The sequence below is a fragment of the Dendropsophus ebraccatus genome, chromosome 3 (genome assembly GCF_027789765.1).
Source record: "Dendropsophus ebraccatus isolate aDenEbr1 chromosome 3, aDenEbr1.pat, whole genome shotgun sequence".
Classification (NCBI taxonomy): Eukaryota; Metazoa; Chordata; class Amphibia; order Anura; family Hylidae; genus Dendropsophus; species Dendropsophus ebraccatus.
Window position 1 is genome coordinate 183715159 of NC_091456.1, and position 27977 is coordinate 183743135.

Consider the following 27977-nt stretch of genomic DNA (forward strand, 5'->3'; position numbering starts at 1 on the left):
TTTATAAAAGTGTCGCTTTATTGTGGGATTAACCAAACTGCACCCTGACGCTGCTTAGTCTTACAATTCCTCCACTTTCACAGAATATCCTTTACTATAACCCATCTAATACATGGACTAGACCAGGCCTGGGTCTGTGACGCCGTCTCCTTTATTGCCATCCTCACGTCATCTGTTACATTCCCAGGCACGGTTGGGTTAGGAGCAGCAGAGACAGTCGTCCAGCTTTCTATCGTGGACTGGTGATTCCGCCTGGTTGTGATCCATGAATCTCTGCAGCTGAGCTCTCAGGTTCTCTATGTGTTTACACTTGAGGACTAGGATGTCATCCAGCTTCCTGACATATTCCTGAAAATCCTGCAGACGAGAGGAGGACATTTTTCTTTCCCAAGATGATACATTTACAATCAAATATCTGTAGCTGCATTCGCAACATCTCTGGGTACCTCAGTGACCGCTGCCACTTCCAAGATAAACTCATCTTGACAATGACAACCCGCTCGGTCAACCACTGACAGCAGCACTGTCCTGTCTCAGTCAGTGATTGGCTCAGCGGGCTGTCACTGCCGAGACAAGCTCATCCAGGAAGAGGGGAACACAGATAGGCCGCCCCAGGACACTGGAGGAGCAAGGAGAGGAGAGAATAGGAAGTTTATTATGTTGTATATAAAAGGCAGCATTATAGACCTAGTTTTAAAGTGTCGGAGTACCCCTTTAAGACAACAATATATGGTTATATGATTGTTAAATCATCACAAATTCTAAGACTTTTTCTTCTCAGATATTATATATGGTTGTTTTAACAAACTATGCATAAATCTACAGTACAAGTGAATATAGAAAAAAAAAAACTTGGTAGTAAAAATTCCTGTTTCTTTTATCTGCCTTCTTTCCTACCCTCCACTTTATTCATTCTGAAAAAAAATTGCTTAATTCCGTCTTGTTTTTACATTTTACTGAAAAATCACATGACATGCTGTCAATACAAGTATATGGAGAGAAGAGGGGTGAAGAGTGCCCATTTAAATATAGGGCATGAAGAGTGCACTCACCGAGTTGGACGTGTGGTTCAGCAGCATTTCCTCCTGTGAGCTTAAAACCGACATTTCATTAAACTGTTTGCAATGTGCTTGGATAACAGCATGTCTGAAAAAAACGAGATCCATGAGTACCACCTATGGAGGACATCCTGAGATCCTTTATGCAACGACCCCCCCCCCAAGCCAACAACCATCTTAACTTACCGAGCCTTTTCAAGAGCTTTCCCTTGTTGACTTGTCACATGGGATGACTGTAACGGGCTACCTGAGGTTGGCGTTGTTCTCGGACTCCTCTCATCTCTCATGTGGGTACATTTTGGTATCTCCTTGGAACCACAGTGGGTAAATATACAGTTCATAAGTTTATTCTTAAGGTGCTCCAGTTCGCCGTCTCTTAACGGCAGCTTAAAGGAGTCTTCGGAGCACTGGAGATCAGGGTCCGTCCCTCTGGACTGAAGAGGACTGGTGCTAACATTGGTTGGTGAAGAGTTTGAGACTCTCTTGCATTCACGATCTTTGGTAGCTCCAAAGTCTCCTTCCGATGACTTCCTACCAAATGCCACTGATGGACACTGGATTCCGTTCATTTTGACGTTTGTGCCACTGTCCTCCGTATCTGCATCGTAAAAGTGGCTAACCTGGTCCCTAAATCTAGGATGAGGAAAATCTAAAAAGGAATCACTGATGTTAAAGGAGTCTTTGTTCTCTGAAGGCGGTGACTGTCCTACGAAGTCGGGTCTAGGCACGCTTTTATCAGCCAAACCCGACTGTACAAAGAATTGTGGGGAGTCGGCAGAACTAGATTTATAGCTGCTGTCTGGGAACCAGTCCTTAACTTTGTGTTGGGAGTTCTCTATACGTAAGCTCTCGTTATATCGAAGCATCTTCTTGACCAGATCTGATAGGTTCTTCTCAATGGACTGATCCTCAAGGTGAGAGCCAACACCCAAGGCTTTATCAGAATTTGTGCTATCTAACTCAACGTCGATTCTGGAGAGTTCCTGAGGCTCCAGGTTACACGTTGACTCCAACGACCAGTTATCCTTTAATAATGACACGGTGAGGGGAGCCATCACCGCCGACTCACATGAGGTATTGGTACCTGGACTTCTCCCTTCGAGCAATACAGGTCCTGTTTTTGGAGAGCCAATCACAGGACCACTTCTACTACACCTTTCCTGTAAAGGACTATAGTCTCTACTTAACTTGTGAGGCACAGATGAATCTTTTACAGGTTTCATCTGGTTCTCGTGGTCTTCCTGAGAAGAATATAGCTTTTCTGGTGTACTGCTGATATTGGCAGAGTCTCGAGTACTGATGGATTCTTCTTCAGAACTCCATTTTGTACGGTCACCATTTTCCGTTCTCTTTTTGTCGCAACCGCATTTACTAATCAATGTAGCTTTATTCTCTTTCGCTTCGGACAAATGATAGTGCGGACCGTGTGGACCATGCCCCATCCCTGACACCTTCCTGATGTCTAAGCTTGGGGAACCCTGGTGTAGAAAAAAAGAGAGCCTCTCTCGGACCATCTCTTCTTTTCTCCCTTTCTTTTGGTTGGACATAAAGGAAAATGAGTCTTCGCTAAAGTCGCTGTCATCAGGGTCTTCGATGGGAGTTTCTTCGCGTTGCGATGTGCAGCTCCGGACGTGACCCACTGTGACCTCTTTGGGCTTATACTGGTCCAATATCTTTTCGAGTGGTTGATAGTGAAGCTTCTGGAGAAGGATGGGCGGGTTCTGTATCTGCTGGTGATAGTATCGCAGGTGTTGCTCTCTTTCTTTCTGCTCTGGAAGACCCCTATATTCATCACCCGACTTTCTGCCAGTTGGATCGTCATAAGCATCCCACAATTTTGTGTTCTTTTCCGTAAGCATCCCAGTCCTAGAGACTATCTGCTTTTGTACAGGCCTCACAGCTTGTACTCTCTGCAAAGGCTGACGTCCGCGATCTTCCTTAGCTTCATTGCCCGTGTCTGGCTTAAAGCTGGGAGGATTCCTGGGGGTAGGGATCTTATCCTGGCTTTCATTCTTCTTTTTGCCTGGTTTTAATGTGCCCTTCACAGGAGTAGTATGGGTCAGCCAAGCTTGGGTTGGACAGCCTCTCCCCCCTGTATTTAGCTTTGTGTAGATTTTGGGAGTGGAAGACAAAGGGACATTGGATGGGTGAAAAACCGATGGACAGGACTTGTACTTAACAATGGTAGGGGAGGTGTTTGACAGCCCAAGCTTTACTTTTTTTGGAGATATTTTTTCTCCCGAGGAAGATGGAGAATTCTGACCTCGTTTAGGAGACAGACATGGAGCGGATCTGCCCCGGCCGCTGCAGGATGTGGGGCACTTCATTCCCTTTTTCAGTTCCTTCACTCTAGAAAACAAGACACATATCATTTAGTTGGCAGTACATGTAATATATGGTTTGTATACATTGCATTCAAAGTGACATCTTCCACATCTTAGGGCCCATTTTCACGGGACAATTATTATGCAAATCATCGATTTAACGATGATCGTTTCATGTAAATGCAGGCAACGGTGAAACACCCAAACGAGAAATCTTTTAATGTTCATTTGGTGCTGACATCAAAATCATTGTTAATTGTTCGCTGTAATTTCATATTTGTTTACTAATCGTTCCTTCATTTGCTGGAATCACACGTAACGATTGTAACTAACGACGATTGTTCTGTAAAATATGGTGATTATTTCAGGTTAACAATAAACGATCTTGTTTGCGATCGTTTATCGTTAAAGGGGAAGTCCAGGCAAAATAATTTTAAGATATGTTATTGCCCAATAAAAGTTATGAAAATTACTAACAGACACTTATTTTGGGAAATGCACCTATAGTGCATTTTCCCTGCACTTACTACAGCATGGCCTGTTCAGGTCTCTGTAAAGTTGGTGACGTCACGTCACATAAACTGCCAATTACTGTTGCAGCAGTGGGACAGGCTGGAGCAGCAGGAGTTGGCAGTTTACGTGATGTGTCATCACCAACTTTACAGAGACCCGAACACGCCATGCTGTAGTAAGTGCAGGGAAAATGCATTATAGATGCCTTTCCCATAATAAGTGTCTATTAGTAATTTTCATAACTTTTGTTGGGCAATAATATATCCTGAAATTATTTTGCCTGGACTTCCCCCTTTAATTTTTAAAAATCGCTTTGTCAACTAGGACCCTTACAACAGCAAATAGTCTTGCCAGAGAAAAAGTAGCATGTTTCCAATCAATGCTTCCAGCTGCCTTTAGTAGCCGGTCATGTGCGAAGCATCACCTCTTTTGCTTCAGATACTTTGTAAAGGGCCTTTTACACTGACCGATTATCATCCAGGAACGTGGCTCGAAACGTGTAAAAGTGACAGTGATCAGCTGATGACCGGGAAAACACCTGATGCTTGACTGATCACATCTTTTGGATTGCGGTAAAATTTATCGCTATCAGGCGCACAACTTCCTGTATGGCAACATCTGCAAAGAGTTTGTATGTTCTCTCTGTGTTTGCACGGGTTTCCTCCCAAACTAAAAACATCAAGTTAGGTCAACCAAGATTGTAAGCCCTAATGGGGACAGGGACCAAAATTGACTGTGTAAAGTGCTGCGGAATCAGTTGGCGCTATACAAATAAAAGCATTATTAAAAGGGTGGCCAATAGCAAAGTGAAACTGACAGCATGTATATACATATTTTAGTGCTGTCAATTTCCAGGTCACCAGCAGAGCATACATACCTTACGTGCACCTGTGTCATCTGGCATCCCGCCCTCTGGCTCTCCTTGCGGCTTGACAGCTGGAGGAGGCAACACCAGGGAGCAGCACAGGGTAGGCGGAGAGTGGGATGCCAGATCACACAGCAGCACTAATGGTAATTATGCACTGCTTGTGTTATTTGAACGTTTCCTTGGCTGCATGAACAATATAAGGATCATTCATGCAGCCCGGCTGCTCGATTTGTTGTGCTGTATAAAGGCTCTGCAAATAAGCACCGATCAAGCCGATTTGCGTCCTTGCACAGCCCCATGTCTGGCCCTGTAAAAGGACCCTTACAAGTGCGTGAATAATGCTTTTATTTGTATATATTTATTGTATCCAAATTGACCTATCTGCATGTTTTGGGTGTGGGAGGAAACCAGATTACTCGCAAGCACAGAGAGAACATACAAACTCTTTGCAGATGTTGCCCTTGGTGGGGTGAGGCAAGAGTGTTAACCACTGAGCCACCACAGACTGGTGATATACTGCAACAGGTTACATGACATTGAGCGGCTACTAGTAGTTGATTCTGCGTCTTATGAACTTATCTTTCCCCCAGCATACAACCACTTACCTATCTGCGTAGCGTAGAGTGTTCAGTGTGTGCTCGGTAGCGATGTGACTTGGGGATACATTGGCTATCATGCAGGTCTTCGAGTTTCCAATAAAGGAATCTTTTAGCACCTGTAGACAAGACACAAGAATTCTTCACAGTTTATCATAAATGCCTCCATCGGCCCGAACTCTCAGATGTATTCTTTCCAAGGTTATACTCCTGTACAGTCATTTATCAGATCATTTATAGATCAGACGTACAAGGTCTAACATAATAAGGTTTAAAAGCAAAACTAAGTATGAATTCTGTTCCACTGTGGTGCAGCTCCCCCTTGTGCTCTCCGTCTATGGTGGCACATCACGTGACCAAGGCACCTCACAATGGTGACGACATATTCCCGGATCATGTGATGTGATATCATCTTTGTTTTAGAACTGCAACTAGTAGACCGCATCAACCACAGACATAGTAAATGGGGGGGGGACGGGGGTGGCAAAGACTGAACCCCAAAAGAAAGCTGCATTGTAACCTATCAAACCCTTCTGTATGTTCACATCTATAACTCCTACCTGGGTCAGTTTGCTCTGTCTGAAAGGTGTATGGGCCTGCTCCTGATCCAGTGCTCGTATACACTCCTTCAGCTGTGAAAGAACAGGAGAAATCAGAATATAATTTATAATATATTTTCATAATAAAATCATCAGAGATGGGCGCAAGTCGAGTATGCCATAGGCGGTATCCATGTTTTCCAGGACTCCCTAGGGCTGCATCCCACTTCTTCAGCCGCCGGTATTGAAATACTGAGTGATTGGACTTAAGCATCCTTGAGTTGTGCTCATTTCTACTAGGAATTCCTTTTATAAAAGCGAGTTCCATTAGTGTCACTGTCATATTTTATTTTTTGCAGAAATCAATAGTCCAGGTGATTTTAAGGAACTTTGTAATTGGGTTTATTAGGCAAATCTGCCATTATCTGCATTCAAAAAGACCTTTCCCCAGGTCCCCCCCCCTTCTCTCATTCACTGCTCATTATCAGGAAATCTGGACTCTTTTACATCAGACGTGCCCTGTGTAACCTATGGAGAGGGGAGGGGGGAGGAGGGAGATTAGTCGCTAGCAGAGAACAAAGAATTACACATCGGGTATTCAGAGGTCAGAGAGGTCAGTGCTGACCTCAGAGGAGATAGCCTGGTGATGTAGCTGTAAACTAACTCTTTGTTGTCCTGTTTTGGTGCCTCATCTCCCTCCACCCCTCCCCTCTCCATAGAGAATAATGAAGACAGTGCGGAGAGCTTCAAACTGCTTTTTCATGATAAAAATGCATTTTCCGGCTAATAAACCCAATTACAAAGTTTCTTAAAATCGCCTGTACTATTGATTTCTGCAAAAAAATTTAAACGACAGTGACGCTTTAAGGACTGAGACAGGACATGACAATGAGGTAGTAGAGTAACCCTGTGTGCGACTATAGCTCAGCTCTATAAAGGAGATGCATGCTTACCGCCAGGAGGCTTTGGTTTATTTCTGCTCCTTCCATTTTGGTTTGTTTATCCGATTCCCGGGCATCAGACGCTCTTTCACTTCCAGCTAAGTCAATGAAGGACATCCTGCAGAAGTAACATGGGAGTAAAATATTCCAGCATGGTTACCATTGCTATACAAGACTGGTATCTAGAAATATGTGCGGCTCCCATGATTATGCTGTCTTTTTTTTTTTCTGTTAAAGGGTTCCCAGTGTAATGAAACCCCCTCCCCTCTGTGACACAGCTCCATTAGAATCAATCAAAAAGAGAATATGGTCACACTGAGGGGAGATAGGGGCAGCGGGACTGCTCCCAGTGCTCCAAGCTGGTGGCAGTTAAAAAAAAGAAGACCAAGCCGCCGGCACCCAGCGGCTAAAGTAAGAAAAAAAAGTGATGTGCCTGATAGTACATTCACTTTAACCTCCACTCACTTCAATGGGACTGAGTTGCAAAACTCTGGAAGAAAGTGGCCACGTCTTTCTAACCTCTTTAACCCAAAAGCAGCACTACCCTTGCCCATGTGCTGAATTTGGTACTACAGCTCATCTTTATTTATATGAATGTGTGGATACCTATATGGCTATATTCAGTGTATTTTGGAGGTAATAGTAGGTAATTTAAGGGAGAGCTTTGTTTGGGACCAATTTTTTTTTTTTTTTAAATGCCTGGGGAGAGCGTGGGTGAAAAAAAATAACATCCATTTACCTCCCTATCTTCAGTGCTGCCGCCCGTCCTGGTCCCCAGCCGCTTCCTGGTCTTGAGATGGGACTTGGGATGTGGCGAGCCCGCTCAGCCATTCAGCGGGTATAGCAGTGTCCTCCTTTACCACTGAATGACTGGGCAGTCCTGTGCTGTTACGTCCCAAGACCAGGAAGCTGCCGGGGACCATAGCGGCAGAATGCGGGTGGCAGCACTGGAGATGGGGAAGTAAATTGTGAAAAAATGGGTCCCGGACAGAGTTTTCCTTTAAATTTTGTACTCAATAAAGATATATTACAATGTTAATTTTTAAATCTACAATAGGTTTAAAAAAAGAAGAAAAAAAAAAAAAAAAAAAAAAAGAAAGATGGTACAAAGTGTATGTCTCACCTGCCGAGTTTACGGTTCCCGGGATCTTTGATCTGGATCTGAATGACGGCATGTGAACGAGAGGAGTCAGAATTAACCCCTGTGGCTCCGGTGCTGCGCTCTCTGCTGCCCTTCATGATTACCTGAGAGATAAATAGATATTTTCTGTGTTACAATTATTGTTCAGGGTAAAAGACCCTATAATACACTATTAGGAAGTGTTACCTACTGGGAAGATTACAATACGGCTACTTGGCTGCCAAGTTCTCAGTCTCTCTTAGGGTGCGTTCACACTTACAGGATCCGCAGCAGATTTGATGCTGTGTTCAGTTAATTAAATGAAATCTGCTGCGGATCCGGTAAGTGTGAACGTACCCTTACGGAGCTCATATTTGCTCATTCATAGGATTTAGCGGGCAGGGTGGACATGGCACACCGCTTACCTCTAGCAGGAAATCAACCCCAATAACATGAACTTCTCGCAGTCCTACAACTTGCACGACATGCTTCCCGTCTTCTCTAGCGTAGAGTCTGGAGGAAGACAGTGTAAGATTTCATCACATGACACAGTACATTGTGTAGGGTAGAGGGGACTAAATACACTCAGATCATACACGCTCTAAGCCATGATGTGAGGCACCCTAATGAAGAATGGCTTGGATTATGGATATTCCCCATAAGACGCCAGGTTCAGCATGGCACCTATAGATTTATGACACACACTATGACATTACAGCATCGGCTCTAACCTTTTCCTTCCATTGAGCAGGTCATACAGCTGTCCACAGTAGATCTCATAGAAACTGATCCAAACAGAATGGTCTTTTTTAAGGTGATTGGTCTCCAGTTGCTGGAAGATGTCTTTGGCGGCTAAGGCGTAGAGTCCAGGGGCTTTCGGGGTGCCAATCATTGTGTAGGTTTTACCTGCTCCTGTCTGGCCATAAGCGAAACAAGTGGCGTTTCCCCTAAAGCAAAAAAAAAAAAAAAAAAAATTATTAATTTGGTGCAAAAGAGGCAACAGAGGTGACAGGGGACATATGGAAAAGTGTCTAGAGAAAGGCGAGATATATTACATGTATGTACAGGCAGAATTAAAGGGAATGTGTCGCCTGAATTTTCTTTTGCGGATTAGAATCAGATACAATTTTTTTTTTTTTTTATTCTGATCTGTTTCTATTTTCTGACTGTAATTTTTTTTATTTCACTTTTTGTATATTGTTATGGGGGCGGCCATCTTGCCAGGGCTGTTCTTAAAGGGGTAGTGCGGCGGTAAACAATTATTCACAGAATAACACACATTACAAAGTTATACAACTTTGTAATGTATGTTATGTCTGTGAATGGCCCCCTTCCCTGTGTCCCACCACCCCCGTCCATGTACCCGGAAGTGTGGTGCGCTATACATACCTGTCACGTGCAGACTCGTCTCCGATCTTCAGTCTGCGATGTCGTCTTCGGACGGCCCGGCCGAATCCCTCCGAGCGTCCTGAGTGCCGGCCGCCCTCTTCAGCGTCATCAGATGCTCAGCCGCGATTGGCTGAGCACAGTTATGCTCAGCCAATCGCGGCTGAGCAGCCGATGATGCGGCAGAGGGCGGCAGGCACTCAGGACGCTCGGAGGGATTCGGGCGAAGACGACACCGATGACTGAAGATCGGAGACGAGTCGGCACGTGACAGGTATGTATAGCGCACCACACTTCCGGGTACATGGGCGGGGGTGGTGGGACACGGGGAAGGGGGCCATTCACAGATATAACATGCATTACAAAGTTGTATAACTTTGTAATGTGTGTTATTCTGTGAATAATTGTTTACCGCCGCACTACCCCTTTAACAGCATTTAGTGACCTGCTTTACAACAAGCCTCATGGACATAGATGACAATAAACAAAGTCTCTGCGCTTGAGATGAATGTGAGACATTACTGAGTGCGCTATGTGACCTGTGAGGGAGCTGCTATTGTCTCCACTACCTACTGGTGTCACATGACCCTGTAATGATGTACAAATCACTTTACGGCAGCCTCCTCTTATCACCACAGACAATCTAGGCAAGTCTGTAATTCCATGCAGATTCATTTTATAACATATAAAACTAAATCAAGACGACCCAACCTGCAGGCATGAATGATAGTTTGTTACAGTGTGTGAGTTAGGGACAAATCTATCAGGGCAGAAGGGGAATGGGCCTGCCTAAGTAAGTGAAATATGAGAATCGGTAAATTTTAGCATTTTATTAAAAGACATAGGGGGAGATTTATCAAACATGGTGTAAAGTGAAACTGGCTCAGTTGCCCCTAGCAACCAATCAGATTCCATCTTTGATTTTCCAAAGAGTCTGTGAGGAATGAAAGGTGGAATCTGATTGGTTGCTAGGGGCAACTGAGCCAGTTTCACTTTACTCCATGTATGATAAATTTCCCCCTTAGAATTACATTGGGAAAGAGCAAAATATAGTCCAACTCACTTCAAGCATCCCTGCAGTGTCATCAGTTTCATCCTGGCTCAGCTGCATTCATACACCTTATTACTGCAGCTGGGTCATGTGATCACCGGTCTGACAAGTCACAAACCAACGTGTTCTATTGTATGACCAAGTGGTCAGCCTCTCCTGTTTTACTCACTTCCGATGAATAACAGGATTACCTCACAATCTATCAGATCCCTCCAGGTAGTATACACCCCTCCCAGCTCTATCTGTACGTCTCCCTATGCACAGACTGTCTCTCCTGTGTGTCCCATCAGACAACGCTCTCCTGTTTGTGAGGGGATTCAGCTCTTATAAAGAGACAGGAAGAAGCTGTATCACATCTGAGACTCTATACCAGGGGTGGGGAACCTTTGGCCCTCCAGCTTTAGCTTCGGCTGCCCAGGCATGATGGGAATTGTAGTTTTGCAACAGCTGGAAGGCCGAAGGTTCCCCATCCCTGGTCTATACTATGAATTAGGGGACAGATGTTCTATGTCACTGATCGATGACTGCTGCACTTACACAACGGACTCACAGCAAATGCATGTTGACATGAACTGGAAAAGGCACTCCCTGCCGGGGACAGCTCCATTGTCTTATTATAGAATCCACGTCCTGCTGCGAATGGAGGACAGAAGTGCTAAACTAAGTCTTTCTCCGGGCTTGTTCAGACCAATTGAAATTTTTAAAGGAGAAGTCCCATGAACACCAAGATGACAAGTATACTCATCCCTCCTCATGGCTTGTAGGGCTGGGTCCTGTAGCTCTGCTAACTGCAATGTCACGACCCTGGCGGAGTGACTGCCTGCTCAGCCAATTAGTGACTGGGGCGGGACACCAGAGCAGTCACTGACTGGTGGAGCGGGCAATCACTCAGCCGGGCCGTGATGTTGCTGCTGGGAGAGCCAGGTATGTGACGTACCCAAAATCCAGCTGAAGATGACAGACAGTGGTGGTGAACGGGACCCAGGAGCGGCGGTACAGATGCACAAGCGAGTCAACTTGTTATATTCTCACCGGCCTGCTGATTTAGTGTTCCTTTTTAACATTTCCCTGACATGTCCGCATTCCCTGACATTATGCAGAGATCCTAAAAATGGTGAGATACTCCATATTTAAAGTGTCACTGTCGTTTAAAAAAAAATTTTTTGCAGAAATCAGTACAGGCGATTTTAAGAAACTTTGTAACTGGGTTTATTAGCCGAAAAATGCATTTTTTTTTAAATCATGAAAAAGCATGACCTCAGCACTGACCTCTCTGACCTCTGAATACCGGCTTTCATACAGGTCTCGCTGTGTAATCCTTTGTTCTCTGCTGGTGACTAATCTCCCTCCTCCCCCCTCCCCTCTCCCCTCTCCATAGGTTAAACAGGGCACGACTGATGTAAAAGAGTCGAGATTTCCTGATAATTAGCAGTGAATGAGAGAGAGGAGGAAGGGGGGACCTGGGGAAAGTCTTTTTAAATGCAGATAATGGCAGATTTGCCTAATAAACCCAATTAAAAAGTTTCTTAAAATCGCCGTTACTATTGATTTCTGAAAAAAATAAATAAATAAAAATACGACTGTGACACTTTAAGTTACTGGACTTATTATAGATTGATGAAGCCTTCTACTTTCCCTTCTCTAACCCTCGACGACATATTCACAATCATAGATTGTCATATGGATAAAAATCATATCGCTAAAAAATACAAAAAAACACAAAGTGCACATGACCATATGAATGAAAGAACGGACGGACATGAGATGGAAGCACGTCCCCTACCCGTTGAACACATGCTGGATAAGCGGCTGGGCGGTCTTCACGTACACATCCTGATTGGTGAACGTCTCGCTAAACACTTCATCAAAATAAAATACGTGCTGGAAAAAGGAAACATGGACCCAATGGAGAGAAGATATAAAATAAGAAAAAAAAGTGATACATGGCGTTCTGCGTCACCCTGCTGTGCTCAGTATGGGGCTCATTGTAATTTTTTTCTATTTAAAAATCCCCAGTGTTAAAGTACTTATCAGCTGCTGTATGCCCTGCAGGAAGTGGTGTATTCTGTTCAGTCTGACACAGTGCTCTCTGCTGCCACCTCTGTCCATGTCAGGAACTGTCCAGAGCAGTAGCAAATCCCCTTAGAAAACTTCTCCTGCTCTGGACAGTTCCTGACATGGACCGAGGCGGCAGCAGAGAGCGCTGTGTCAGACTGGAGAGAATACACCACTTCCTGCAGGGCATACAGCGGATAAAAATGTTAGAATTACTTAATATGTAATAATCATAATGCAATCTTATTCCCAGGACCCCTCCCACTCTATATTATACGGACATGTTTAGCCATTGTCTTTTAAGCAACCAACAATTTTGCGCAGTAATTCTACAATGGAGCTCCCCCCCTCCCCCCTCCCAATTTCAGTTCTACTGGTGTCATGCCGGTCAGCAGATATATTAACCCAATGGCAGCCAGTAAATATGACCCCATATTAATACCTGCAGTATATATTCCTTTAAGTTAACAGCTTCCTTCCTCTCATATATCGCTATGGTCTCCTTGCCTTCTACGGTCACCACGCTCACTTCCCCTCGTCTTTCTTCCCTCAGACCTAGGGGTCGCTTACGGACGCACACTCGGATTTTATCGCTGTCTGTCCAGGGTCCTTCTTTGTCTGCGCAACTGGGCCTGTCCAACAGAAGATACAGGGGGGGGGGGGTGTCAGGAAGAGAATGCATTGTGCCACTATTACTCGGGGATTTCAAAATGTACATGGTATTAAAGGGGTAGTTCACTACAAAAAATAATTTCTTTCAAATCAACTGGTGCCAGAAAGTGCCACAGATTTGTAATATACTTTCATTTAAAAAAAAAATCTTAGGTCTTCCAATACTTATCAGCTACTGTATGTCCTACAGGAAGTGGTGTATTCTTTCCAGTCTGACACAGTGCTCTCTGCTGCCACCTCTGTCCATGCCAGGAACTGTCCAGAGCAGGAGCAAATCCCCATAGAAAACCTCTCCTGCTCTCCAGACTGGAAAGAATGCACCCCTTCCTGCAGGACATACAGCAGCTGATAAGTACTGGAAGACTTGTGATTTGTTTTTATTTTTTAATAGAAGTTAATTAAAAGTCTCTGGTACTTTCAGTTGATTTTTGTGAACTACCCCTTTAACATTGTGAACAGTGCCCAATGGCATATTCAGTTCTGTATGTAGAGAGTACCACGCACAATATGTAATTGTACAAAGAGCATTACCTTACGTGTGTCTGCGGCACGCCATAGTTGTACCCAGACACGTGCATCACTCTATGTACGAGGGGGCCCTCACTGTCTCTGGAGCCCCCCAGGACTTTCAGGCAGGACTCCTCAGCCGATGAGCTGGGACTCTCCTCTATCTTCTGGTCAGCAGGTGGCGCTGTGTCACACACTTCTGTAAGATGCTTCATGGGAAGAGATGGAGAGAAGGGGAGGGCGCTTCTGTCAGTGTCCAAGGAGATGTCAAATTGCAGCTGTCTGCGGGTGGCGGCTCTGTTATTGGGGGGCTGGAGGTAGACGCAGCCTGGCTGCAGGGGAGGGGTCCTGCTGTCACTGCTGTCCTCAGCTGCCACGCTCTGAATGATCTCGATCAGCTGGAAGAGGCGTTTGCGGTCCTCCATGCTATGAACGCCCAGCTTGGAGTAATCCCTCATCGTCACCTTGGCCAATTCCTCAATCTTCTGGAGCCCGAGGGCCACAAAGTGAGGATAGTACTGCTCCAGTTCAGCCTCACAGAGGCACTCAAGGAGGCAGGAGGCCATCTCCAGGAGGAAAGGGGACCCCGCTGGATGGAGGGAAAACAAACACAACTTTATTAAGAAAAAAGGACAGTCTGGGCAATGGTCAGATGGATGTCACATAAGGAGAAGCCATCACACCGGGCACAGCGCCATCCTGAGGTCACCTGATGAGAATGAAAGCAGACTGCCAGGAATTACTGATCCTGAGTTACATCCTGTATTATACTCCAGAGCTGCACTCACTATTCTGCTGGTGGGGGCCACTGTGTACATACATTACAGATCCTGTAATATACTCCAGAGCAGCACTCACTATTCTGCTGGTGGGGTCACTGTGTATATACATTAAATTACTGATCCTATAATATACTCCAGAGCTGCACTCACTATTCTGCTGGTGGGGTCACTGTGTACATACATTATATTACTGATCCTGTAATATACTCCATAGCTGCACTCACTATTCTGCTGCTGGGGTCACTGTGTACATACATTACATTACTGATCCTGTACTGATCCTGAGTTATATCCTGTATTATACCTCAGAGCTGCACTTACTATTCTGCTGGTGGGTCAGTGTGTACATACATTACTGATCCTGAGTTACATCCTGTATTATACCCCAGAGCTGCACTCACTATTCTGCTGGTGGGGTCACTGTGTACATTACATTACATTACTTATCCTGTACTTATCCTGTACTGATCCTGAGTTACATCCTGTATTATACTGCAGAGCTGCACTCACTATTCTGCTGCTGGGGTCACTGTGTACATTACATTACATTACTTATCCTGTAATATACTCCAGATCTGCACTCACTATTCTGCTGGTGGAGTCACTGTGTACATACATTACATTCACTCCACCAGCAAAACAGCATAATACTGGATGTAACTCAGGATCAGTAATGTAATGTATGTACACAGTGACCCCACCAGCAGGATAGTGAGTGCACCTCTGGAGTATAATGCAGGATGTAACTCAGGATCAGTAATTTATATACACAGTGACCCCAGCAGCAGAATAGTGAGTGCAGCTCTGGAGTATAATACAGGATGTAACTTATCATCAGTAATGTACATACACAGTGACCCCACCAGCAGAATAGTGAGTGCAGCTCTGGAGTATAATACAGGATGTAACTCAGGATCAGTAATGTAATGTATGTACACAGTGACCCCAGCAGCAGAATAGTGAGTGCAGCTCTGGAGTATATAATACAGGATGTAGCTCAGGATCAGTAATGTATGTACACAGTGACCCCAGCAGCAGAATAGTGAGTGCAGCTCTGGAGTATATAATACAGGATGTAGCTCAGGATCAGTACAGGATAATACAATGTACACCCTGTAAGTGAACTCTATAAGTGATTCTACATCTCCACAGGACAGTAGTGGATCCCTAATGTATAGCTCACACCTCAGATACAGCCGACAGCTGCTCCGACCTCTGAAGGTTAAGACCCCGATGATGGAAGGGGGAGGGGAGGGGGGTAACTGGGTGTATTTTTATACTCCAAACTACACCAGCAGATCTCCTATGTTACTGATCACCCAGCATGGCAGCTGTCACCCATCCACACCCAGGATCATCAATATTAATAGAGCCATTCATCTCCGCTGAGGACAGGAACAGAGGAAATGTTACCGCCTATACACAAAGACAGGGGGGGCCCACAGCAGTACAGAGTATTTTAGGTGAGGACTAGTAGACAGGGTGGATGGTACTATGAATGAAATCCGAGTGTCCATGACTGTGAGTATCAATCAGAAGTGTGACGGGTAATGACAGGGCACACCCGCAGGATATAGGGCAGGGAGGGACGGTCACACAAGTGTTAACAAGGAAGCAAATGAAACCAGGTTAGGAAGGTTCACGCTGGACGGCGACCGATGAGATGAAAGGGGAGACGTCCGGCCCAGTCCTATAGTCAGCCTGGAGAGTGAGAATCCGAGGCATCAGGCTGCGGGCACCCACAGTTATGTCAGCTCCTCACCAACGCACACACAGCTATCTCAATGCTCCCATAATAACCTGCTAAGCCGGGCGATCACAGCTGATAGAGAGGACAGCTGTCTCCTGGCGGCAGGTGTACGGGCCCTGCCCACATCGCCCGGGCGCATGGAGGCTTAATAGCAGAATATGAGAACCAACAAGTATTATAACCCACGGCGTGGCGTCAGGCGGCAGCCGGAGGAGCCAACTATTCAGGCTGTCATCTGGATGGGCTGAGATAGGTTCTAGATAATTGCATGAAATCAACTGGTGTTAGAAAGGTATATAGATTTGTAGAGTACTATTAAAAAATACTTATCAGCTGCTGTATGTCCTGCAGGAAGTGGTGTATTCTCTCCAGTCTGGCACAGTGCTCTCTGCTGCCACCTCTGTCCATGTCAGGAACTGTCCAGAGCCGAAGCAAATCCCTATAGAAAACCTCTCCTGCTCTGGACAGTTCCTGACATGGACAGAGGTGGCAGCAGACTGGAGAGAATACACCACTTCCTGCATGACATACAGTAGCTTATAAGTACTGGAAGACTTGAGATTTTTAAATAGAAGTAAATTACAAATCTATATAACTTTCTGACACCACTTGATTTGAAAAAAACAAAACAAAAAAAACACTGGAGTACCGCTTTAAGATACAGTCAGGCGAGAGGTGGATTCAGACAACACCAACCAGTCCCAGTCATTAAAAAAAAAAAGTCAAAAGTTTTGATTGGTCGGGGTCTGGGTGTTCAGAACCCGACTGATTGTTAGACAGAGATGGGAGAAGAGCACGGCTGAGTGATTCTCTCCCCAGACAGGAGAAAAAAAAAAAAAACAATGTTGGCAACTAGCTGACTACTATCCTGGCAATTTGATGTCTACTGCCTGTTGTTAGGGAAACTCTGTCTCTAGTAAAAGCGACAGCAAGACAGAACACAGCATGCGGGGCAAATCTTAGCTACTTCTATGTGCAGAAGACATGAAGGGAACCTGGACTGTGTGAATACAACCTGACCCTTTCTATCCCACACACGTCATCCATAGTAGTGTACTGTAAATCCCCCCGCCAGCATGGTGACACCAGTTCACTCCAGTGCACGGCATAGCAAGGAGGAGTTAGTTTGGTTCAGGGACTCTCAGGGGCTCAGTACCAGCAGGTTGATGAGAGTAGGTGATGTCTAATGCATAACGACAGGGAGGACACAGGGCTGTAAATGTGAGTAAGTACGCAGTCATTCACCTGCACAACACCTCCCAGCTATTACCACGCTGCGGACACACCGGCTTTGAAGCTAATATTTTTCTTCCATCCCTCTACGTAGGAACTTAAGATCTCGTTTCCACATTTGTGATGGAGGATTAAGTATCAGGCTATGTTCAGACCTCATAAGAGGCCGGGTCACTGAACACCGGTCTCAGAAAAGATCTTCCCGGCCGGTACTGCAGTACTGCATCCGTGTGCGCCCGCTTTAGGACTCCCCATTGCACACTATGGAGCGAGCGGCCGGAGTCAGTTATTTGCAGCACCGCTAGGGATCCCGGCTGGAGAGCATACGCTCCAGCTGGGATCCCATAGACGGCAAGTTAACGTATATTTTCGTAATAATCACAGCCGTTGTTGCAATGTGCAACAACGGCCGTGGTTTTACGAAAATATACATTGTGTGAACATAGCCTAAGGGCAAAAGGTCAGGAAATACCCATAGCCTAAAATCATCCCCTACATCCCCAACCCTTTACAGGTTCATCTAAGACAAGGATGGGGAACCTGCAACCTTCCCCAACCATGGTCTAGGGGTTGCATTTCCTACAGGACTCTCTAAGAGACTGCACATGCTACAAGGATATCTATGGGACCGAAGGTTTCCCATGACCCCCTATAGGCCTGCATGTCTTATAGGATTCTCTACAAGTCCCCCAATGGGACTAAATTCTTTCCACGACCCTCTATGGGACCACACAATCTATAGTATCTCCATGGGGGTGAATGTTTTACAGGACTCTCTATGGGACCACACAATCTACAGTACCTATATGGGACTGAATGTGTTACAGGGTCCTGTACATGGCAGCACATCTTGCTGAACGTTTAGGACCCTCTACAGGACCTATACCGAACCACAATCCTTACAGAATTCTCTATGGTTCCTATGCAGAACTCTCTACAGGACCTTCTATAGAACAACATGTGAAGCAAGTTTATGGAACCATATTTTTTATAGGAACGCACAACATACAGGACCCTCTCCAAAACAAGTTTTAGAGAACCATATACAGGACCTATACCGAACCACAAGCCTTACAGAACTCTCTAAGGACCCTATACAGAGCTCATTACAGGACCTTCTATGGTACAAAACATCAAGCAAGCCTATGGGACCATATGTGTTATGGTCCCACTCTCTATGGGACCTATACAGAACCACAAGCTATACATAACTCTCTATGGGACCTACAGTATACAGAACCATCTACAGGACCACATATCATACAGGACCTTCTACGGGACAAGACGTCAAGCAAGTTTATGGGACCAAATGTGTACGGGACTGCACCATCTAGAGTATTCCTAAACTCTCTACGGGACCATATATCTTACAGGGCCCACAAGTCTTACAGGTCAATCTATGGGACAACATGTTATGCAGGACCTTCTATAGGAGCGCACATCTCACAGGAGTCCCTATAGAACCGCATGTCTCCCAGCACCATCTATAGGATGACACAGGACTCTGTATAGTCTCCCAGCACCATCTATAGGATGACACAGGACTCTGTATAGTCTCCCAGCACCATCTATAGGATGACACAGGACTCTGTATAGTCTCCCAACACCATCTATAGGATGACATAGGACTCTGTATAGTCTCCCAGCACCATCTATAGGATCACACAGGACTCTCTATAGTCTCCCAGCACCATCTATAGGATTACACAGGACTCTCTATAGTCTCCCAGCACCATCTATAGGATGACACAGGACTCTCTATAGTCTCCCAGCACCAGCTATAGGATCACACAGGACTCTCTATAGTACCGCATGTCTCCCAGCACCATCTTTAGGATCACACAGGACTGTATATAGTACCACATGTCTTCCCACCATCTATAGGATGACACAGGACTCTGTATAGTCTCCCAGCACCATCTATAGGATGACACAGGACTCTGTATAGTCTCCCAACACCATCTATAGGATGACACAGGACTCTGTATAGTCTCCCAGCACCATCTATAGGATCACACAGGACTCTCTATAGTACCGCATGTCTCCCAACACCATCTATAGGATCACACAGGACTCTCTATAGTCTCCCAGCACCATCTATAGGATCACACAGGACTGTATATAGTAGCACATGTCTCCCAGCACCATCTATAGGATCACACAGGACTCTCTATAGTCTCCCAGCACCATCTATAGGATGACACAGGACTCTCTATAGTCTCCCAGCACCATCTATAGGATGACACAGGACTCTCTATAGTACCACATGTCTCCCAGCACCATCTATAGGATGACACAGGACTCTCTATAGTCTCCCAGCACCATCTATAGGATGACACAGGACTCTCCCAGCACCATCTATAGGATGACACAGGACTCTATATAGTCTCCCAGCACCATCTATAGGATGACACAGGACTCTCTATAGTACCACATGTCTCCCAGCACCATCTATAGGATGACACAGGACTCTCTATAGTCTCCCAGCACCATCTATAGGATCACACAGGACTGTATATAGTCTCCCAGCACCATCTATAGGATCACACAGGACTGTATATAGTCTCCCAGCACCATCTATAGGATCACACAGGACTGTATATAGTCTCCCAGCACCATCTATAGGATGACACACGACTGTATATAGTCTCCCAGCACCATCTATAGGATGACACAGGACTGTATATAGTCTCCCAGCACCATCTATAGGATGACACAGGACTCTCTATAGTCTCCCAGCACCATCTATAGGATGACACAGGACTCTCTATAGTCTCCCAGCACCATCTATAGGATGACACAGGACTCTCTATAGTACCGCATGTCTCCCAGCACCAGCTATAGGATCACACAGGACTGTATATAGTCTCCCAGCACCATCTATAGAATGACACAGGACTGTATATAGTCTCCCAGCACCATCTATAGGATGACATAGGACTCTGTATAGTCTCCCAGCACCATCTATAGGATGACACAGGACTCTCTATAGTCTCCCAGCACCAGCTATAGGATCACACAGGACTCTCTATAGTACCGCATGTCTCCCAGCACCATCTTTAGGATCACACAGGACTGTATATAGTACCACATGTCTTCCCACCATCTATAGGATGACACAGGACTCTGTATAGTCTCCCAGCACCATCTATAGGATGACACAGGACTCTGTATAGTCTCCCAACACCATCTATAGGATGACACAGGACTCTGTATAGTCTCCCAGCACCATCTATAGGATCACACAGGACTCTCTATAGTACCGCATGTCTCCCAACACCATCTATAGGATCACACAGGACTCTCTATAGTCTCCCAGCACCATCTATAGGATCACACAGGACTGTATATAGTAGCACATGTCTCCCAGCACCATCTATAGGATCACACAGGACTCTCTATAGTCTCCCAGCACCATCTATAGGATGACACAGGACTCTCTATAGTCTCCCAGCACCATCTATAGGATGACACAGGACTCTCTATAGTACCACATGTCTCCCAGCACCATCTATAGGATGACACAGGACTCTCTATAGTCTCCCAGCACCATCTATAGGATGACACAGGACTCTCCCAGCACCATCTATAGGATGACACAGGACTCTATATAGTCTCCCAGCACCATCTATAGGATGACACAGGACTCTCTATAGTACCACATGTCTCCCAGCACCATCTATAGGATGACACAGGACTCTCTATAGTCTCCCAGCACCATCTATAGGATCACACAGGACTGTATATAGTCTCCCAGCACCATCTATAGGATCACACAGGACTGTATATAGTCTCCCAGCACCATCTATAGGATCACACAGGACTGTATATAGTCTCCCAGCACCATCTATAGGATCACACAGGACTGTATATAGTCTCCCAGCACCATCTATAGGATGACACAGGACTGTATATAGTCTCCCAGCACCATCTATAGGATGACACAGGACTGTATATAGTCTCCCAGCACCATCTATAGGATGACACAGGACTCTCTATAGTCTCCCAGCACCATCTATAGGATGACACAGGACTCTCTATAGTCTCCCAGCACCATCTATAGGATGACACAGGACTCTCTATAGTACCGCATGTCTCCCAGCACCAGCTATAGGATCACACAGGACTGTATATAGTCTCCCAGCACCATCTATAGGATGACACAGGACTGTATATAGTCTCCCAGCACCATCTATAGGATGACATAGGACTCTGTATAGTCTCCCAGCACCATCTATAGAATGACACAGGACTGTATATAGTCTCCCAGCACCATCTATAGGATGACATAGGACTCTGTATAGTCTCCCAGCACCATCTATAGGATGACACAGGACTCTCTATAGTCTCCCAGCACCATCTATAGGATGACACAGGACTCTCTATAGTCTCCCAACACCATCTATAGGATCACACAGGACTCTGTATAGTCTCCCAACACCATCTATAGGATCACACAGGACTCTGTATAGTCTCCCAACACCATCTATAGGATCACACAGGACTCTCTATAGTACCGCATGTCTCCCAGCACCATCTATAGGATCACACAGGACTCTCTATAGTACCACATGTCTCCCAGCACCATCTATAGGATGACACAGGACTGTATATAGTAGCACATGTCTTCCCACCATCTATAGGATGACACAGGACTCTGTATATCTGTGCACAGTACAGCGCCATCCTCACACACAGCATACTGTGCACCCCATGTACTCACACAGCCCCCAGTCACACAGTGCGGTACCTGTCCGGCCGCTCTGCACAGGACGGAGACCGCTCGCTCTCTTTTCCCCGCTCTACCTCCAACCGTCAGTAGGCGCACAGCTGTCCCCGTCTCCATGACAACACCTCCCCCGACCGTCCAATCCCGGCGTTCTCGGGGCGGGGTTTACTAGGTGTACACACGTGACATTTGTTAAACTCTCATCTATACACCATACGGGGGAGAGCCGGACCCCGGTTATCTCATTCTCGTTCCCTCTCGTGGAGATAACGTTGCTGGGCCTCAAACCGTATCACGTGATAATATGAACCCAGGGTCCACTTGCCCACAAGCAAAATGGCCGCTGAGCCACCAAGTCACATGACTCTCGCACGTTGCTACTATGTATCCGGGTTCCGGCCGCGCATGCGCAGCTCTTCCGGTTTCTGGGTATGTATAGAAGTTGGGGCTGTATTCTCTATAGTAGTAGCTCCTTAGATTGGTATGAAACTAGTGTCCTAGACTGAGAATCGATATGTGGCCCAGGGTAAGCTTGTCTGTCACTGTCAAGGGTTAATTGATTACCTCTGTATGCCATACAATAAGGGTGGCTGTGGCTAACAGATAGATTGATAGATATTTTTTTTACAGTGTAAAACAACAGCGATGGGCAGGCACTTGCCAGTTGGCTCTGAGGTACAATGCAGCCTGGTGGTACAGTCACTTTAATCTGTAGGGATCCCAATGGTTAGACCCCCACCAATCAGCTGTTTATCCCCTATCCTATGGATAGAGGATAACTTTTAAAGGGGTAGTTCACCAAAGCAAAAACACTTTTTTTTTTAAATCAGCTGGTGCCAGAAAGGGCCAGAGATTTGTAATTTATTTCTATAAAAAAAAAAATAGCCTTCCAGTACTTATCAGTTGCTGTAGGTGCTGCAGGAAGTGATGTATTCGCTTTAGTCTAGAGAGCAGGAGAGGTTTTCTATAGGGATTTGCTACTGCTCTGGACAGTTCCTGACATGGACAGAGGTGGCAGCAGAGAGCAGTGTGCCAGACTGGAGAGAATACACCACTTTCTGCAGGACATACAGCAGCTGATAAGTACTGGAAGATTGGAGGATTTTTTAAAAATAGAAGTAAATCAAAAATCTTTTTTTTTCTGTGAACTATCCCTTTAATTATGGGGGAACCTCCTTAAAGGGGCTCCAAAATTTCAGATTCGTATAGGCTATCAATATCTGATCAGCTTCTTTGCATACATCAGGGCACTGCAGCTCACCCGAACAGCTGATCGGCAGAGGAGCAAGATGTCATCCTGAGGATAGGATATCAGTGTCTGAAATTGGAGAACCCCTTTAAATATTATTTATGTAATGCTAAACCACCCGTGTAGGCTCTGTTCACATCTGCATTGGAGGTTGCGCCAAGAACATCTGTTTCACGTTGAGTAACATAGAGGGGCATGTGCTGCTTTGACCCTTCTCCCTCCCAGTAACCTATATTATTCTGCTGTTTGCAGGGACCATGGTTCTGAGGGCCTGTGGTCTGATCATCTTCAGAAGAATCGCAGAGGTCTCTGATATAGAGTTCCTTCTCCTTCAGACGTCTTATGGAACCCATCACTGGACCCCTCCCAAAGGTAATAATATGACCAGGAATAAGTGTGTTGGTGAGATTACAAAAAGCTTTCTCTTAAAGGGAGTCTGTCGCGCTATGAGCAGCTGCTGGCAGATCAAGCTCAAACATACCCCTAAAGGGGTACTCTGGCGCTGATAAAAAAAAAAAATCAATCATAAACATAGTTTTCCCACTTACCATTCCTCCGGAGTCTGTCTCCTTTTGAATTTCCCGGTGTTTGCAGGTCCCTGAAGCTCAGTTGGTGTCTACATTTTTCTTCACTTCCTGGTTTGGGGTTTCCCATGATGCTCTTTGTCTCCTGTGATGTCTAACTGACTCTGTAAAACTGTTAGATGGCTTACATGTTGTTTAGCCAATCAGAGCTGAGCAACCTGAGTCATCTGACAAAGGTAGGTTGGCTTAACAGGGCTTAGACCTGCCTCCCTCTTGATGATGTCATTGTCACAAAATGGCTGCCACAGAACAGCCTGGGGTCAACAGTCATTAGGTAAGAAGGAGTTTACTTCACTTTTTGGTGGGGGGTTGAGGGGGGGGGAAGTTAGGGAAGGGGAGTAGAAAGGTGATTGAAGCATATTACAGAGTTATATAACTTTGTAATGTGTTTCAATTACTGAGAAAAAGCTTTTCGCTGGAGTACCCCTTCAAGCACCACATGGCTCAAAAAGCAAATATTTTTTGGACCCACAAGTGTCCTCAAGGCGTGGCCAAGCCGCTCAAGTGCCACCTATTTATCAGCTTTTCACATACCTAATCTGCTGCGTATTTTATGCTTTGGACATGCTGGTGCAGATTTCCACTATTTATATTGGGTGGTTTCGCACCATTGTAGTGCAGGAAGTTATGTACAGGTGGACGTATCCTTATACTTGTTTAGTAGTTCGCCAATTGAAAGTATAAGGGTGAGGGTGGGGGAGCGAGGAGGCTAGACTTCGAGCAATCTGATGCCTGGGAACATTAGCAAGGGGTATGTTTTAAATGGATCTGCTGCTGCTTAAATTTGGCAAAGGGAAGTCACTACCCCCTTCACCTGCATGGACTTCTTGCCTGGAGGTTGAAGAAGCGGTTGGGGTTCTTCTTTTCTGGGGAGCACCGTTATGAGCACTGCCCAGTCCTCAGAGTGCTCTGGGCAGAGGAACGACGCCGAGGAGGGAGTTAACACAATTACCTTTCTCCTTAGCGCCCCGTGCGCAACAGGGGGCGCCCCATTCATTCTCTATGGGCATCGGGCTCCAGGAGCGGGACTTCGTGCATCGGGGTAAGTATAAGGGTCTCTAGCGAAGGGGAGGGGCCAGGCTCTGCCCCATGGGGGGGGGGGGGTGACAGGTTCCCTTTAAGGTCCTATCACACAGGGAGAGATTATCTGCCTAATCTAGGAGCCAATCATTGGCTGGTCGATGGTTTTCATCAAATTTTAAAAATCAGAGCCGTGTGGTTGGCAGCTGGTGAAAGAGTAGACCAAATAATAAAGTAATTACTTACCTCTCCAGGCGGCCCAGCGTCCTCCTGCCTGTTCCCAACTCTCCGCAGCTGTGGCTGGCTCTATCCTAACCCGTCTGTCAGCCAATCACTGGCCATTGTGCTATCCTGTCTCAGCCAGTGATTGGTTAAGCGGCCTGTCACTGCAGAAACAGCTTTAGAAGTGCCAGTGGTGAGCGGAGAACAGGCAGGAGGATGCTGAGAAGCCTGGAGAGGCAAGTATAACATTATTATTTTCTATATACAGCCAGGGCTGTACAGACATTACTAGCGATCAGCACTTGCTTACGTAGAAAATCAGACAGTGTAATACAATCCTTAGTTACAATCCCACATACAGCAATCATAAAATACTTTTTTGTCCCGGAATAAGAGATGTGTGCAAGATGAGAAGTCCTCATCTCTAGGCCTGAGTGGAGATTTGTTATTAAGAGTGTCTTTTGTTTTTTTCCTTCTTGTGATTCCTAACGTGTTGATAAATCATTTACCAAAAATGACGCCTCACCCCAGAAAAACAGCTTTATCTTCCTGGCCACTAGGTGTATTTCTTCCTTTCTGTCCACTGTTTGTTGTTAGGCTAAATCTGTCTCTATCAACAGCTAGATCAGGACAGGACACAGGAAGTGGGATTAGCATATGCAGTGTGCAGGATGGAGCAAAACTCTGGATTGTGCACCTGCAAGTTGAGGTCAGTCTGCCTCCTGAAGATGATCCACACTGTTTCAGGACAGCTGTCCAATATACCTACTGCTGTATGTCCACAGCGCTGCAGTGTCATCTCCTCTCCCTATAGCATGTCAGCAGCTGTTCAGTGCTTAGTGTAACCCCTTCATGCTGTGCTGCTTTTCTTTCATTTCTACTCAAATAATACCTTGCACACCCAGTGCATCAGTAACCACTTCTCCCTCCTATAGTAGAGATAATCATGTGTCATGGCATAGCAGAAAGGAGTATGTGCTGTGCTGTAATTGGCCAGAGAAGTCCCTGTGTGTGGCTCTGGTCCTGCACCTGAAATAGGGACAATGAGAAACAGCTGTGCACCATGGAGAAGACACTCAGGGGTCAATAACAGCAATGAGAACATTGGAATCACCTTGCACCACTCTGGAATATTAAAACAAAACCATGCAGGTGTTTTAAACTTTTTGGAAATGGCTGGTACACTTTAAAGAGGTTGTTCACCAAAGTTGTTTTTTTCAACTCTGGTGCCAGAAAGTGTCAGAGTTTGTAATTTACTTTCATAAAAAAAAAAATCTCGTCTTCAGCTGCCGTATGTCCTGCAGGAAGTGATGTATTCTTTCCATTCTGACACAGTGCTCTCCGTGCCACCTCTGTCCGTGTCAGGAACTGTCCAGGGCAGCCACAAATCCCCATTAAAATCCTCTGTGGTTCGAGTCCAACTTGGAAAGCACTACCTGCTGGACATACAGCATCTGATAAGTACTGGAAGACTGGAGGTTTTTTTAATAGAAGTAAATTATAAATCTCTGGCACCAGTTGATTTGAAAGAAAAAATAATAATAGATTAATAAGCACTGTGTAATGCTTCATCTCTCCTGTGATGGCGCTGCAGGAATAATGAATACGTATTGCTATGTTTCTTTGCAGATAACAGCTGATCACTGGGGTACCATCAAGGAGACACATTGCCATCTGCTTGTTGTCATAGGATCTTCTAACATGTCCAAAACGAATGTTCATATGAACGTCCCATTCACACGCTTCCGAGGTCCTCGAAATCTGTTCACTTTGTAGCTTCTTTGTAATACTAGGAGGTTTAATCACAGGGAGTTCATCAGCAACTTGACCTCAGAATAACCCTCCCGACATTACATAGAAGCTACAAAGTTGTAGATACAGCAAGTCAGGGACTTGTTTACATCAGCCGTCTCAGAAGGGAGGGGGGGGGAGGGGGGAGACATAGAGAAAAACTCACACACAGATTTTTGTGTCTTTAGCAGAAAGCAGCAGCTCAGAACTGGGGAAAGGAAACTAAATAGATAATAACAAGTATGGAAGGAATTGTTAGTCTCACCATGGGCAGCAACATATCAAAAGTTATGCATGAGTGGAATACCCCTTTAAGTAGGGCCTGTCAGATATACGTTTTAGTATAAAGTGGACCGGGAAATAAATACAAAGGGGGAGATTTATCAAACACGGTGTAAAGTGAAACTGGCTTAGTTGCCCCTAGCAACCAATCAGATTCCACCTTTCATTTTCCAAAGAGTCTTTGAGGAATGAAAGGTGGAATCTGATTGGTTGCTAGGGGCAACTGAGCCAGTTTCACTTTACACCATGTTTGATAAATCTCCCCCAAAGTTTTTGCTCATTTTTCCCCCCAGGCCATGTTGATCCCGGAGAAGATGACATGACCACAGCGTTACGTGAGACCGAGGAAGAGGCCGGATTGCAACCCAGCCAGTTCCATATTGTGGATGGATTCCAAAAGGAATTAAATTACAAGGTGAACAACAAGCCGAAGACGGTCATCTACTGGCTGGGGGAGCTGAAAGACCGGAACGCGCAGGTGAAGCTCTCGCACGAGCACCAGGATTACCGCTGGCTGCGGCTGCAGGAGGCATGTACCTACTCCGGCTATCAGGACATGCAGGAGACACTGAAGGAAGCGTATCAGTTCCTGCAGGACCAGGCTACACCCTGACACTGTATTTATAATGTTATCATCAATTGTATGTTTTTTTTTTAACAATACAATAATAAAAAGAGGGAGAAAAAAGCGAATTAAGGAAATAT

At 45.5% G+C, this 27977-nt stretch overlaps 2 protein-coding genes across 5 annotated transcripts; one reads left to right on the forward strand and one right to left on the reverse strand.

The window, feature by feature from the left end:
- KIF24 (kinesin family member 24) lies at window positions 1-24031 on the reverse strand. Of its 3 annotated transcripts, none has more exons than XM_069963295.1 (13): window positions 23922-24031; window positions 13655-14219; window positions 12894-13083; window positions 12180-12277; window positions 8691-8906; window positions 8385-8472; window positions 7963-8084; window positions 6852-6957; window positions 5920-5991; window positions 5369-5478; window positions 1245-3407; window positions 1053-1146; window positions 1-357 (listed from the first exon to the last, which is right to left on the reverse strand). In XM_069963295.1, exons 1-13 carry the CDS (start codon window positions 24025-24027, stop codon window positions 199-201), a joined length of 4089 nt encoding a protein of 1362 aa, XP_069819396.1. In that variant the 5' UTR covers window positions 24028-24031; the 3' UTR covers window positions 1-198. The 3 variants fall into 3 exon arrangements, with proteins under 3 accessions (XP_069819396.1, XP_069819397.1, XP_069819398.1); XM_069963296.1 differs by lacking the exon at window positions 23922-24031 and adding an exon at window positions 22146-22425; XM_069963297.1 differs by lacking the exon at window positions 23922-24031 and adding an exon at window positions 22119-22425.
- Window positions 22456-27965, forward strand: NUDT2 (nudix hydrolase 2). 2 transcript variants are annotated; one of them, XM_069963298.1, is made up of 3 exons: window positions 22456-22553; window positions 23626-23745; window positions 27566-27965. In XM_069963298.1, exons 2-3 carry the CDS (start codon window positions 23631-23633, stop codon window positions 27883-27885), a joined length of 435 nt encoding a protein of 144 aa, XP_069819399.1. In that variant the 5' UTR covers window positions 22456-22553; window positions 23626-23630; the 3' UTR covers window positions 27886-27965. The 2 variants fall into 2 exon arrangements, with proteins under 2 accessions (XP_069819399.1, XP_069819400.1); XM_069963299.1 differs by lacking the exon at window positions 22456-22553 and adding an exon at window positions 22574-22650.
- The last annotated feature ends 12 nt before the right edge of the window (window positions 27966-27977 follow it).